The sequence below is a fragment of the Rattus norvegicus genome, chromosome 5 (assembly GCF_021556685.1).
Source record: "Rattus norvegicus strain SHRSP/BbbUtx chromosome 5, alternate assembly SHRSP_T2T, whole genome shotgun sequence".
NCBI classification, from domain to species: Eukaryota; Metazoa; Chordata; class Mammalia; order Rodentia; family Muridae; genus Rattus; species Rattus norvegicus.
This window is the reverse complement of record NC_141538.1, coordinates 95,774,519-95,788,272: the sequence shown is the minus strand read 5'-3', so window position 1 is coordinate 95,788,272 and position 13,754 is coordinate 95,774,519. Positions and strand designations below refer to the sequence as shown.

The window sequence follows — 13,754 nt, the reverse complement described above, 5'->3', positions numbered from 1 at the left end:
GAATTTAAACATCCCTACATGGCTCATGCTGTGTCCTAACACATGGCTCGAAAATGTGTACCTCAGAGACATAGCAGGGCAGCCAAGTCAACAAGTATCTGGTTTATGTTAGATCCTTTACATGTTGCCATTTGTCATTTATGGTACTAGAAATATGCATGGCTGATGTAATAACATGTCACTGTGATAACAGCAAGTCTCTTATCTAGGTGACATGCCTGCAAACTCCTTTCACACTCCTTCTGTGAAGAAGACATTAGATTGAATATAAGATTTGGGGGGAAACGTGTGTGTGTGTGAGTGTGTGATATATATATATATATATATATATATATATATATATATATATATAGAGAGAGAGAGAGAGAGAGAGAGAGAGAGAGAGAGAGACATGTAGGCAGTAGATAAGACACACACATAACTAAGTTTCTACTGGACACATTCCTAAAGTTTTTTTCTCTTTTTATTTTTTGGGGAAAAAATCCTGAATGTTCTTGTGGCCTTTGTACTTACTGAATCCTCCTGGCATGCTGTTCCATGGCTGGTTATGTGGCCTCCCTCTAAAGGACGGCCAGTCTCGAACAGTGAGGCAGTTCCAGTTCACTGACTGGCCAGAACAAGGAGTGCCAAAGTCTGGAGAAGGATTTATTGACTTCATCGGCCAAGTCCATAAAACAAAGGAACAGTTTGGCCAAGATGGTCCCATTTCGGTGCATTGCAGGTAAGCAGGGAGTCACTAATGCTAACTGGACATTTATGATTCTTGTCAGCTTTTAAAATGGGTGTTCTTTATTCACTTTGTGTACAAACTTGTTACGATAAGTCTGTATAATTGAAATTTGTTTTCAAAATGTTCTTTGAGACATAATGTAAATATTTGTTTATTTTTCCATAAAACGAAAAAAATATAAGAATGCTTTTAATCCAAATTGATCCCTTATTTATAAACAAAAAACAAAAGAACAAAAAAAGAAAAAAAAAACAATTTCAAGTCACCAGGAATTGTTGGTGTGTCCCCTAGCATTAATGTGTAATCCTAATCCCTTTCAGTGTCTGCTTTCTTTTTATGTAGCTGCACTTACAACTGCCTTTCTGTATCTTCTCCTTTTGTCTCTTGAAAAAACTGAGAGTAGCTGCCAAGCCTTAATAGCAATACTAATTCTTGCAAGTCAATAAGTGATTAGTATGGTGCCTCAGTTCAAAATGCAATTTGCTCGAAAATTGTTGCTATATCAGAAAATGAAGCACCTTCAATTTAATTATTTTCAACCATTTCTAGAGCATTTTATAACTTAAGTCACTGAAGTTAATAGAAATACTAAGTGAATGCCTTTGACGTCCACCATAAATTTAGTGCATGTGGAAGTTGCTGTATGTGCAAAACATAGTAAAGGGAATTCACCTAATTTTTTTAAATACTATATATTGGGATTCTGAAAGTTTGAAGTTTCAGTTTTCAATATGTTTACAGTCAAAATTTTAAAAGCACTTATGTTTAAAACATCTGATGCTTTAAAAACCTATTGTTATTAATACCCTAAGAAGCAAGATTTCAAAATAGAAAAATTAGACATAGGCTTCAGGATACATGCTCTTGTCCCAGATCTATATTTTTATAAAGGGGTATAACAGAGCTTCCATTTTTCTGCAGGCCTCGGTGTGATCTTTTCTAACACTGCTTTGTTTCTCGGACTTGGAGACATTTGCAGTATGCTGCCCAATCCCTTGCTATAGATAGGAAGTGATGTGTAGTCTTCAGTATTTAAAGTTGATGGGCTGTAGAGACGGCTCAGCCATTAAAGGCTAGACTCACAAGAGAAATAGAAAGTTTATGTTATAAACCAGAGTTGAAATATAATAGGTCTTTAAAAAATATAGCATATTATTTCTTCACCTAATTCAGATATATCTTTTCATCATTTTGAATGCTTTAAAATAACACTTATTTCTGGCATATTAAACTAACATATAAAGATTCAATAAATTATGAAGTTAATGAGGCAGATGCCTGTTCTTTTCTTAAAAATCCTTATTAGAAATCCAGAAGTACTGTTTTTTGGTTATACTGATCAATCAAGTTAAAGTAAGATACACCTGAGAATATCTGGATGATTCAAAAAAGTATTATAAGTTAGAGTCCCTCATGAGTGTGAGGTGTTCAGGGTTGGAGCACCATTCAAGATTCCTTGAGTGTTGTTGGGAGTGAATATGTCCAACTCCTTTTTAACAACTGCTCATTGGTTTAAAGTCTTACTTAGCATTTTTCCTTAGATTCATGAGAAATTGCAGTTTGTAAAACATATGCTATTTATGTATGCCTGTCAGCTACATCCCAGAGTAAATGAAACCATCTATTTTCTACAGCCTGTGCCCAAGCGTTATACACAACATTTAATTAAGGTCCATGAATGTAAAGATTTTTTTTCAGAATATTCTTGTTACCTAAAACCTCAGATGTCACTTCTTAAGAATACAAAAGCTCTCAATTGGTTTTCTTCTTTGCTGTTGTGAAGATTCTGGAATTCTCTTAAAATACAAAAGGAACAGAAAGACATCTAAAACCTTGCTGAAATGGTAGAAAGAAACTTAGAAGGATATGTTAGCTGCTGCTCACCTGAAAATAAGCCATTCAGTGTAGAGCTCGGTAGTTCAGAGCCATACTGTCAAAGGGCCTTTTGAAAATTTGTTGAAAGTTTTATCTTTCCTGAAATTAGGATATAATTTGATATTTCTACAATCAATGTATGTTGGATACCCATTGTTTCCCAAAGGTTAAGAGAAAAGACTTTCCCATAACAGAAAGTCTACTGTAGAATCTATTTTTCCTTATCCAAACCAATATCAACACTGAAGTGGTCTGTGTGCCTTTTTTCCTAATGTGTTGCCTGTTTAGATGGTGGCATAACTGTCAAGAATTATGTTATTCATACACTAGGAAGGAGGACTCTCAATGATATGTTCTTTCTTATTCTAATTTACTTCATACTTTATATAGAGGTGAGGTCTTCAGTTTTAGGGTTTAAATGAAGAATACAATCCTGTATTTGATCTGTTGCTACTTTTGTCTATTGATTTTTTTAGTATTATTTCTTGACCTTTAGAACTAAAGTTCCACAGTGTTTTAGAAATGCAATCTATTTTATAAGACCCAATTGTAACTACGTATTTTCTCATGTTATATCAATACATTACCTGGTAAACACATAGTAAAAGCACTCCCACTTTATCCTTAGCATGCTTGTGGAGAAACTGGGAATATCGGAGGCTGGTAGGAAAAAGTCTGTTGAGTAATGAGGCCAAGACTATGAACATGTTACTCATACTTCCTTTGCTCTCACTGCAGTGCCGGTGTTGGAAGAACTGGAGTCTTTATAACATTGAGTATTGTGTTGGAAAGAATGAGATATGAAGGGGTTGTAGATATCTTCCAGACAGTCAAAATGTTAAGAACACAACGACCAGCCATGGTACAAACAGAGGTAAGAAAAAATTTATTGTTACCTTCCAAAAACTTAAATCCTCTGTGGGCCCAAAATATATTTTCAAAATACAGAAGTGCACTATGGGAAAAGCTTACCCACTATTTTAAAACCTTATCTTCCAACACTTAAATGTGGAGGCAATGCCACAATCTTCAAACTGGTGTGGAGATTATATGAGGTTTTATATTGGGTTGAAATACATTATATTATATTAAATCTTTAACTCATAAAATGTCCCACATGTTTCAGAGTGTGTGTGTGTGTGTGTGTGTGTGTGTGTGTGTGTGTGTGTGAGAGAGAGAGAGAGAGAGAGAGAGAGAGAGAGAGAGAGAGAGAGAGAGAGAGAGCTTCGTACCTAATTTTAGGTCAATACGTAAAAAGCCAAATATCAAGTAGAGAATATTTTCTCAGCTACTTTTACTTTTCTGTTTTCTTTCTGTTTGCTCACAGAGACACCAGGTGCTTGTGTTTTGTTTCATATGACTGGCCGTGTTAAATATTTGGAATGTAGAAATGGCTTGTTTCTATTCACTAATTAATATGTACATTTCTCAGTATAATTTCATGATTTAGAGAATCAGAGAGGCAGTATTTATATTCCTCAAACATCCACCAAATTATACAATTTATATGTATTCTTCAATTTACAATATCTTCTACACTTTGATTTCAAAATACTGCAAGCATTTGGCATGCAATGCTTAAAACATTATGTCAGCCTGACAAACATAATGGGTGTTGGGGTGACAAAGGAAAATTGGACATTTAAAAAGCCTTAACACTTAGCCAAGCAACTTACTGTGACAAGACAGAAAAGCAAACTCCATTTATTTTGCATTACCATTTTTATTGTAGAAAAATGCACATTTAAGCAAAATAGAAGCTATCTACTTTCAGCCCCATTGGCTACTGAAAATAAGTTTCTTTTATGGGGAAAATCCTACTTTTTCTCATCCCTGTGGTTATCTGTAAATTGTAATTTTTCTATCTCCCCAGCAGTGTTCCAATTCATTTCAATATGACAGGGCACTTCCTTGTGTGAGAAAAGGTATGTTTCATACCTGTCTATTTGGTGTTAGTCTTCTAGAAGAATGACGACATGCAATCGTACTGAATTTTAGGACAAATGTTACAGGTACTTTGAATGAAGGCAGCCATTCTTAGGCGTGAAAAGGTGAAAAGCCCAGGACTCTATAAACATTTTTTATTCCTGATGCACTTGCACAACTACCTTTCACTTCTCTCCTAGTTAAGGTTTCTATTCAACAAAACACTGTGATTAAAAAAACAAGTTGGAGAGGAAAGGGTTTATTTGGCTTACACCTCCATAGCATTGTTCATCACTGACAAGAGTTAGGACAGGAACTCAAACAGGGCAGGGCCATCAAGGCAGGAGATGATGCAGAGACCATGGAGGGAAATTGCTTACTGGCTCATTCCTCCTGGCTTGCTCGCCCTATTTTCTTATAGAACACAGTACCATCAGTCTAAGGAAGACCACACTCCCAATGGGCTGGGCCCATTGTCATTGATCACTAATTAAGGAAATGTCCTATTGGCTTTTCTACAGCCCAGTCTTATTGAGGTTCCATCCTTTCAGATAGATGACATTTACTGAAATCAAGTTGATGTACAAGTATCCAGCACAACTCCCTTCCTCATAGACACATAGGATCTTTCCTTTCTTCCTTCCTTACATGGGACTATCTGACATGCTGGTAATTCTGACTGAGTCTGATGTTTGATCTGATGCGTTTACTTTTTTTTTTTTTTAATTCATGTTGGGGCAGAGTACACATGCCACCGACCACATGTGTTTGGTCAGAGGACAGCTGGGGGAAGTCATTTCTCTCATTCTGTCATGTGGATTCCATGTATTAACTTCAGGTTTTAGACACAAGTGCCCTTAACCACTTAGGCATCTTCCCAAATTCATGTTTTTTGATTTCTGTTTTTGGCTGACTTTTTTTAAATCTTTAATCAAATTTTTACAGTCCAATCATTATCCCCCTCCTGTTCTGCTATCATCTGACCAGTTGTTTATCCTATCCCTCCTCCCCTGTCTCCAAGAGAATGCCCACCCACCCCCCAAAAACCCCCACACCCTGCCAGGCCTTCCCATTCCCTGGGGCCTCCAGTCTCTCAAGGGTTAGTTGTGTCTTCTCTCATTGAGGCCAGACCAGGTAGTCCTCTGCTGTATCTATGTTGGTGTCCTCATATCAGCTGGTATATGCTGCCTGGTTGATGGCTCGGTGTCTGAGAGATCTCAGAGGTCTGGGTTAGTTGACACTGTTGGTCTTCCTATTGGGTCACTCTCCTCCTTAGCTTCTTCCACATAAAAAGGACAATAATATTCACTGGAGTTCTTTTGGCTTGGAGTTAGTAGCCTGTATCAGATTGACTGGTAAAGTTAAAACCTCTACATGGTTAAGTGTTACTTGTTCACTGTCTGTCACTAATCAGGCTGAACTAAAGTGGCAATATTGATGCCTTGTGAGTATAATTTTTCTTTACAATACTTGTTTATTTCTTAATTAAAACATCTTTTTTTTTCTTCATTTCTCCTCCCATACTCTGTGTCCTACAGGATCAATACCAGTTCTGCTATCGAGCCGCACTAGAATACCTGGGCAGCTTTGATCACTATGCAACGTAGAAACCCCTGACCCCTTCTGGATTTTTACTACAGGCCCTTCGCTATTCATGGAGTCTCTTCTGAGCCATACGGGGCACTTGAGAAGTCCTTCTTAACTTCTAGCTAACAGCCACTTAGTGGGACTATTACAAAACAAACAAACAAACAAAAAAACTCTTCCAAGTGGACCAAGAATTCACAGTTTAATCATCTAACCTGAAAAATAATAACAACAATCCTGACTTAGGAGGCATCTGAAGGATTTTATTTACAGATACCTCAAGGATTCAAAAATAAATAAATAAATAAATAATAAAGGGAAGAAGAAATGACGGCAAAGAACCACCATATTGTTCGGGATTGCTTGATTGGGACAGAGAGCTTGCCTGTGGGCCTCAGTTCAGCACAAGGCATTTGCTGGTGTGGCTTCTCACATAAGGTGGACTCTGCTTCAACATCACCCCTTTCCCCATGCCACTCATACATTTTAGGGGTAAGGGTGGGGATGTTTTAAAAAAAGAAAGTCCTCGGTTTCATTTTAGTGTTGTAAAGATTCTGCTGACCTGTGTTTCATTTCTAGCTGTGCAAACTTTTTTTTTTAAACAAAATGTATCATTCGATAAAGTAAATTTAAAAAGTTATGTAATTCTTCACTTTTTTTATTTCTAAACTCTAGGGGTTTTTTTGTTCTTTTAAGCTATAGAATGGTTATCTGTAATCTCTTACTGTAGAAATATCAAATAATTTGAAGCTTTGCACATTTTTGTGCAACACTCACTCTACAGTACCTGTCTCAACATTATTACTCACACGTCTCTTCGTACAACTGACGAGAAAGTGCCCATTCTCTGCAAGCTTCGGGGGAATCTTGTTTTGCTTTGTTTTCTTTTTGGAATCAACAGGGAGGCGCAAAGTATAAAGTTGCTGCTAACATATATATATACATAGATATTTATATTTTTAGTGTATCTATGTATATATAAACAGTATGTCCACATAAACATTTAACTGCCATTCGGTTCTTCCATGGTTTAGGTTTTGGGGGTTTTTTTTGTTTGTTTGCTTGCTTATTTGTTTTTGTTTTTAAGTCTAGAAAGCGATTGTAAACATCTTTTCCAAGTTACTTTTAATATTGCAAAACTTTAATTTGTAAAGGGAATTGAGGAGTGCACATCATTGATTATTGAGCCTCGCCCCTAATGTTCCTACCTTGTATTCCCCCACCTATCCAACCATATTCACAAATACTGTTTTGTTAGCCAGGCTTCTGACAAAATTCAATATTTCTAACACTCTAGTGCAATAACAATTGTTAAATATCTAAAAGGTGTGCATGTGGGAAAGGTCAGTGCATATCCCTTTAGGGGGGAAGAATGTTGTAATATATCAGCTATCAAGTTGTTTTTTTAAAAAAAAAGTATATTCAATCATATATTGTCTATAGTATGTGCTATGAAATTTGCATTTATGATATGTAACAGGGGCAAAGCCAAACTCATGTTACTCTTTTCAGTCAGAAACATGTTGTGGCTGCGGCGTTCCTGGGAGGCGCTGTGCTGTTTCATTTGGTTTTAGTTCTGCATTTAGAGTGCCTTATAATTGATGCCTATTTTAATAGCATTTCTTTTTACCTTTTGGTTCTGATTTCCATTAGGTGTTCACATCTGTTTCTCTTTCAATTAAAACATTATCTGTTCACCACATGTATATAAACTCTTTAAATAATATGCATTCCTAGTTTTCAGCCAAGTGGGGGATGTTAGTGACTGTACCAGCCCAAAGCACTTGGATAATCAGGGCCTCTCCTTTCCTCATAGTCACATCAGGAAGAGCAACTTGTTTCACTTCGAATTCCTTCCAAATCTGCTCTGGAGCATGCAGTAACCACCAGTCTTATTTATAGAAACAACTTTGGGATATATTTGATATTCCATTAGGATTTTTCTGAAAGGGGCAATAAATTATATATATATATATATATGTATGTATCTCCCCAAACATTTCCATAGGAAGCCATGGACATTGGCATGGGTTTTCCACATGCTATATGATTTTAAAGTACCCTCCACGAATACTAAGAACTCTGAAAGAGTTTTGATACAGGTATAATATTTTGGTTTAATTTTACCTTCATGATGTTCTGCATGGAAGGGTATTTGTTTTCACATTTTCCCATCACTAGCAGAATAAAGTCCTAGAGACCAAACACTTGCAAGTATCATATTTGAACATTTTTTATAAAAAAAAACTAAAAAAATAAACAAAAACAAAAAAGAGAAAAAACAGAAATATATATAATACTAAAAAAAAAGAAACTAGAAGGCTACCTCAGAATGAGACTCTCTAATCTACATCAGAACCAGATAGAATGTGCACTGTGTGAGTCTATTGTTTTCCTTTCACTTGTACCATTGAAGATTTATCCAAGTGCCAGGTTGCTCAGTGCTGTAATTTTGTTTTAGTGAAACAAGGGAGGTCAGATAGGTTATTGGGTCATCAAGACACGCCATTTTGGACATGTGGGATCTAATGGAATATCACACATCAAAATGACTGGCCAGTGAGCAGTTTATCTCTCTGCAACTGAAGCTGCCTGTGTGACAGGAGACATGGCAGTAGTCACCAAAAGAAATGAATGGATGTGTGCTATAGGAGGATGAGGTGGGCATTTCTCCAGAATCAGGAGCTGTTCCTAGAACTAACTCCCCACTGTCACTGATGTGCATTCCACTCTGTACTTTGCTCTATGACCATTCAAGTTTAATTTCCCAGGCAAACATCAGTATCTACCATTACCATAAACATCCAAGTTTCCAGTTATTTTCATCATCATAACCAGTACGGTGCTATTATTTACCTATGTATGTGTAGTTATGTATAATTTTGTAATTAGTTACAATGGTAAAATATCAAATATATAAAAGTGATTTGTACAGAACTTTATTTTAGCTCTTTTTTAAAAATGGTTTGCATGGTTAGACAAGGCAAGGACAGCCAGGGGAGGGAAGGGCCTCTAGGGAACTTTGCACTTTCTATACCTTTGTACTATGCACTGCCCTATTGATTCTACACCCAATAATGTTATTACTTGAACCCATCTGTAAGGAACTGCTTCAAAAGTTCATTTTTGTGTCTGTGGATAACACATCACAACAGGAAAGGAAAAAATGCATAGTAGCACACACAGTTTTTTTCTTTCCTGCTGAGTTTTGGGTTAGCTTTGTTTCAGTCTTTCTTGTCATTTTAAAATCCCCTTCCCATTTTTTTTCTCTTTTGGTTTTGATTTCCATTGGGTATATGGGTGCCCTGATACTCCAGCAGAGGTCAGAAGGCTACAGATCCATCCTATCCATCTGTTACACGGCTTTGCCATACAAGCTTGGAGTGTCTTTACAAAGATAACAGTTGTGTTCTTTGCTCTCGTTTTGGATGCATAGACTGAAAATTCAAAAAAAAAATAACTTGTAAAATGGCTTGTTAAAAAATACAATTACCTCTAATTAGTAGTACGCGTAAGTGTTTTACAGAATGAAAGGCGTGCTTTTTATTTTCTTACTTCGTTACATTGGTGGCGAAAGAAGTCTGTATGAAAATCAGTTCTTTGCTGACACAGGTTCCATTTGTTACAAATGAATTCTAATAAAAATGTCAGTGTTATGCAGCCCTGGCCTTTGTTTCTGTCCACTCCAAGCATGTTGCTTTCACATTAACTAGTTATCCCCTCCTTTCTGGCTATCTTCTTACGTCCTATGTCCTGGCAGGATTTTAGTTACCAAGAATCTGCTACTCACAAGTGTCTATCCCTGAGGTAAGCACTTTCTACTGCTGAGCAAAGAAGCTGAGGAAAATAGTTTCCCATACATTTTCAGCCAAGAGGCGTTGTTTTTACTGATGGTAGAGAACATAGACAATGTCAGATCCTGTGATAGGTCTAAAGTTCAGTGAAAATTGTGTATGTCAGTGTAATGTTGACAGAAGCCATAGATTTCCTGCACGTGAAAATAACTCCATAGTGTTAGCTTATTGAACATTTAGAAACATGGTTGGGAAACTACTTGGCTTTGGATTGTTTACTCAGTATTAATTGTAATAGTAGATGAGGTCTGTTCTATGTGTTGGAAAAACAACTCTGAACCATTGAGGTACCACTGAAAACAATGAATTTTCTAAGACAGGCTGGTACTGAATCAATGACAACATCACATTCAGACATGCTACCAAAGACAAGACAGTGTCCTGAAGGAAGCCTGTGCTATAAGTGAAAGAATGTATTATTCAAATTGGCCTACAGAAAAAGAAAGGTATTTGTTGTCTTGTGTACCCCAAACCCAAACTGGAATGATCCCATACAAAAAGAGTGGGAAGCTGAAATCTCCTGCCTGGTTTCTACTTGTTTAGTCCAGGTCTAAGTAACGGGATGTAGACACTTACCCCAATAGCACATATAGCAGTTCTACATGTGAAAGACTCCTGTTGGCCCTGCTGACCATATTTGGAATAACTGATCATCACAGAAATTCAAGGGAAGATAGGAGAAGGAAAGTTCACATTGAGTTGTTAGATAAAGATAGATCTCAGGTGACAATTTCCTTACAAAAATCACTGATAATAATGAAGACACCTTCAACCAGCTGTAAATCTGAGTGGAAGTAAGATGTCAATCAACAGCATCTAGGGAACTTGGTGCCCTGGAAAATATTACTTGATGCAACAATTTCATAGCTCAGGCACGGTTTTGGAAATCCTGCCACTGAATAGATAATTAGACTTGTTTTTCTTTCTCTTTCCTCCTTTCTGCTTAATTAGCCTTTAGTTTTACAAATTTGATCACCTTATTGATTAATTACTTAGGTATTATTATCTTTTACTAGAAAATGGAAACACAATTCACAATGCAGCCTATCTATATTTGGGTCAGTACAATTTTTCCTTTAAAGAGATATCTTAAAAGAATGTTTAAGATGACAGAAATGATCTTACTTTATACATCTACATACCTACCAAAATTATTGGTCAAAAATTAATGAGTAGTGATTAATTTGGGGCTCCTATACTTAGTCTTGTCCACGATTAAATTTTATAGGAACTATAATTATATAAACTTTAACCAATTAAAGTTTAATTTGTAAAGACAGAGCAAGATGGTGGTTGACTAAGCTCTTTCAGGGGCCCCTCTGTCTTGATAATTCCCACTAAACTAACTTCATAAGAGCTAAGAATATCATTTGACATAGGCTCTGATTTTAGTTTTTAAAAACAAGAAGCAGCAAGTTAAAGATATTTGTGATACCCTTCTCCAACTCCAAGTACACCAGTATGCTGAGAATTACTTGCTGCTAGAAGAGTCCATGTTGAAGTCTTGCCTTTGAGGATTAGGCAAAGTTCCTTTACAGCACTGGAATCATTCATACAAACATGCCCACCACAATGGGATCAAGTAATGTGACTTAATGTTCATACCTCCACCTTGGGCAACAGAGTTGAAAAAGAAAATACTACAACCCACTAAATAGATAACACACAAGGGCCTTTTTCATAGAACACGGAGGCAAGCATGTACCTTGAAGAACCTGAAGTCTCTATACACAGTCTACAAGTCACAGAAAATCAAACTTCTCCAGCATGAGGTCAAAACCTGCACATGGGAGCTGCACCCAACATTTTCCTGTTGCCCTTCGAGTCTTTGAGTAGACCTGGAGCACATCTGCCCTCTCTTAGAACTTTATAGATATTTATAGGTATGAGACAACTATTGTAACACACATTGTGGGCAGGGGCCGTTTTCATCATCTATACCTTTCATAATTCTCAGGCGACATAGCTATTATCTGTCCAGTTTTCACAGATAGGTTATAGAAGTGAGCCCATTCCAAGAACTGTGCCTCAGGGAAATGAATGCTTGATTTGTCTGACTGAGTGGTAGTCATCTTACTATACCCTAGATCTGTGGAGATATTTGCAACTCTGGGACTTGTGTGCCCTCCATTTGCACATGCTCTGTAGCTATGAGACTTTGTCATGACAACTCATGGCCTATACCTAAAGTCACAAATACCATGAAAATTGGAAGAACTACTTAGACAAATTCTAAATGCCCAATTTAAAAGAATTTCAAAGAATTTGAAGACGATGCAAGTTAATACCTAAATGAAATTAGTGAAGATGGGAATATACTTATTGATGTTCATGAAAATAACTAGCTGAATGAAGTTAGGAACACAGTTCAGAATATGGACATGAAATTCAATAAAGATATAGAACCAAAGAAAACCCAAACTGAAATGAATCTAGAAGCGAAAAATTTAGTCAAACCAGAAGTTGAATGGAAAGTTTCACCAATAGAATGAATTTGGTGGAAGACAGAACATCAGGATTTGAAGGCAGGCATGGAAATTGGGCCATTAAAATGAAAGAAAATGATAAATTGCTAAACTATGAAAGAATCATGCAGTATTTTCAAGATTCTATGCAAAGAAAAATGTATGAATTATAGGCACAGAAAAAAATACTTAAAACATATTTTCAATAAAACCACAATCTCCCAAATCTATATAAAAGAATCTCTTCAAGGTATAAGAGGACTACAGAATAACAAATGAACATGAACAGAAAAGAGGCTCTCAACATGAGTTATAGTTAAAACACTAAAAACAGTTCAAAAAGCTAATGAAAGCTGCTCATCAAAATAACAAAAGTTTATTTGTTAGGGAAATTTAAAACCAGAAGGGCTTGAAAAGATTGTTCCAAGTTCTGAAATATCACAATAGCCAACTGAGAAACAGAAAGCTTACAAACTCATGGTAACTGAGTCATCCATCAGTGAATAAAAAAAAATGATTCAAGACAGAAAGTAAGGGAGAAATTGCATCTCTATACAATTGGATAAAAATAGACACACCAAATTCTCACACTATGAGACACAATGAAGGGAAGTTCATGGCATTAAGTGCCTATGTAAAATTTTGGAGAGATTTCATATTAACACATCTGAAAGTTTTAGAACAAAAACGAAGAATCACATTTAAAAGGAGTAGATGGCAAGAAGTAATCAAATTCAAGTCTGAAATCAATAAAATAGTAACAAAAATATAACAAAACAAACAAACAAAGAAAAAAGCCCAAGGAATCAGTAAAACAAAGAGTTTGTTCTTCAACAAAATTCAGTACAATTGACAAACTCATGCCAAAATAACTAAAAGAGAAGGGAAGAATATCAAATTAGCAAAATGAGAGATGAGTAGAAGAACATAACAACAAGTACAGAAAAAAGCCAGAGATCAAAGGAGTATGCTTCAAAACCTGAACTCCTACAAATTGGAAAACCTAAAAGAAATTGATGATTTTCTCAATAAATACCAATCATCAACATAAATCAAGATCAGAAAGGTAATTCAAACAGACCTATAATCCCTAGTGAAATAGAAGCAACCATCAAATTTCCCCCAACCAAAAAGGAGCACAGGGCAAGTTTTACTGCAGAATCATACAAGACTTTCAAAGATGTGCTATTTTCAATTTCCTCAATTTATTCCACAAAATAGAAAGAGAACAAACAATGCCAATTTGTTTTATGGGACCATAGTTTGATGATACTTTAATCACATAGAAACACAATTATGAAAGACATTACAGACCAA

At 36.1% G+C, this 13,754-nt stretch overlaps 1 protein-coding gene across 23 annotated transcripts in view; it reads left to right on the top strand.

Annotated features, from left to right (window-relative positions):
- Ptprd (protein tyrosine phosphatase, receptor type, D) overlaps nucleotides 1-9,779 on the top strand; it is a 2,326,896-nt gene extending 2,317,117 nt beyond the window's left edge. For 22 of the 23 annotated variants that reach the window (XM_087549038.1, XM_087549034.1, XM_087549037.1 and 19 more), the window contains 3 exons: nucleotides 567-721; nucleotides 3,344-3,479; nucleotides 6,070-9,778. In XM_087549038.1, coding sequence (XP_087405164.1) covers nucleotides 567-721; nucleotides 3,344-3,479; nucleotides 6,070-6,138 — 360 coding nt within the window. In that variant the 3' untranslated portion in view covers nucleotides 6,139-9,778. 23 annotated transcript variants of the gene reach the window in all.
- Nucleotides 9,780-13,754: the final 3,975 nt, after the last annotated feature.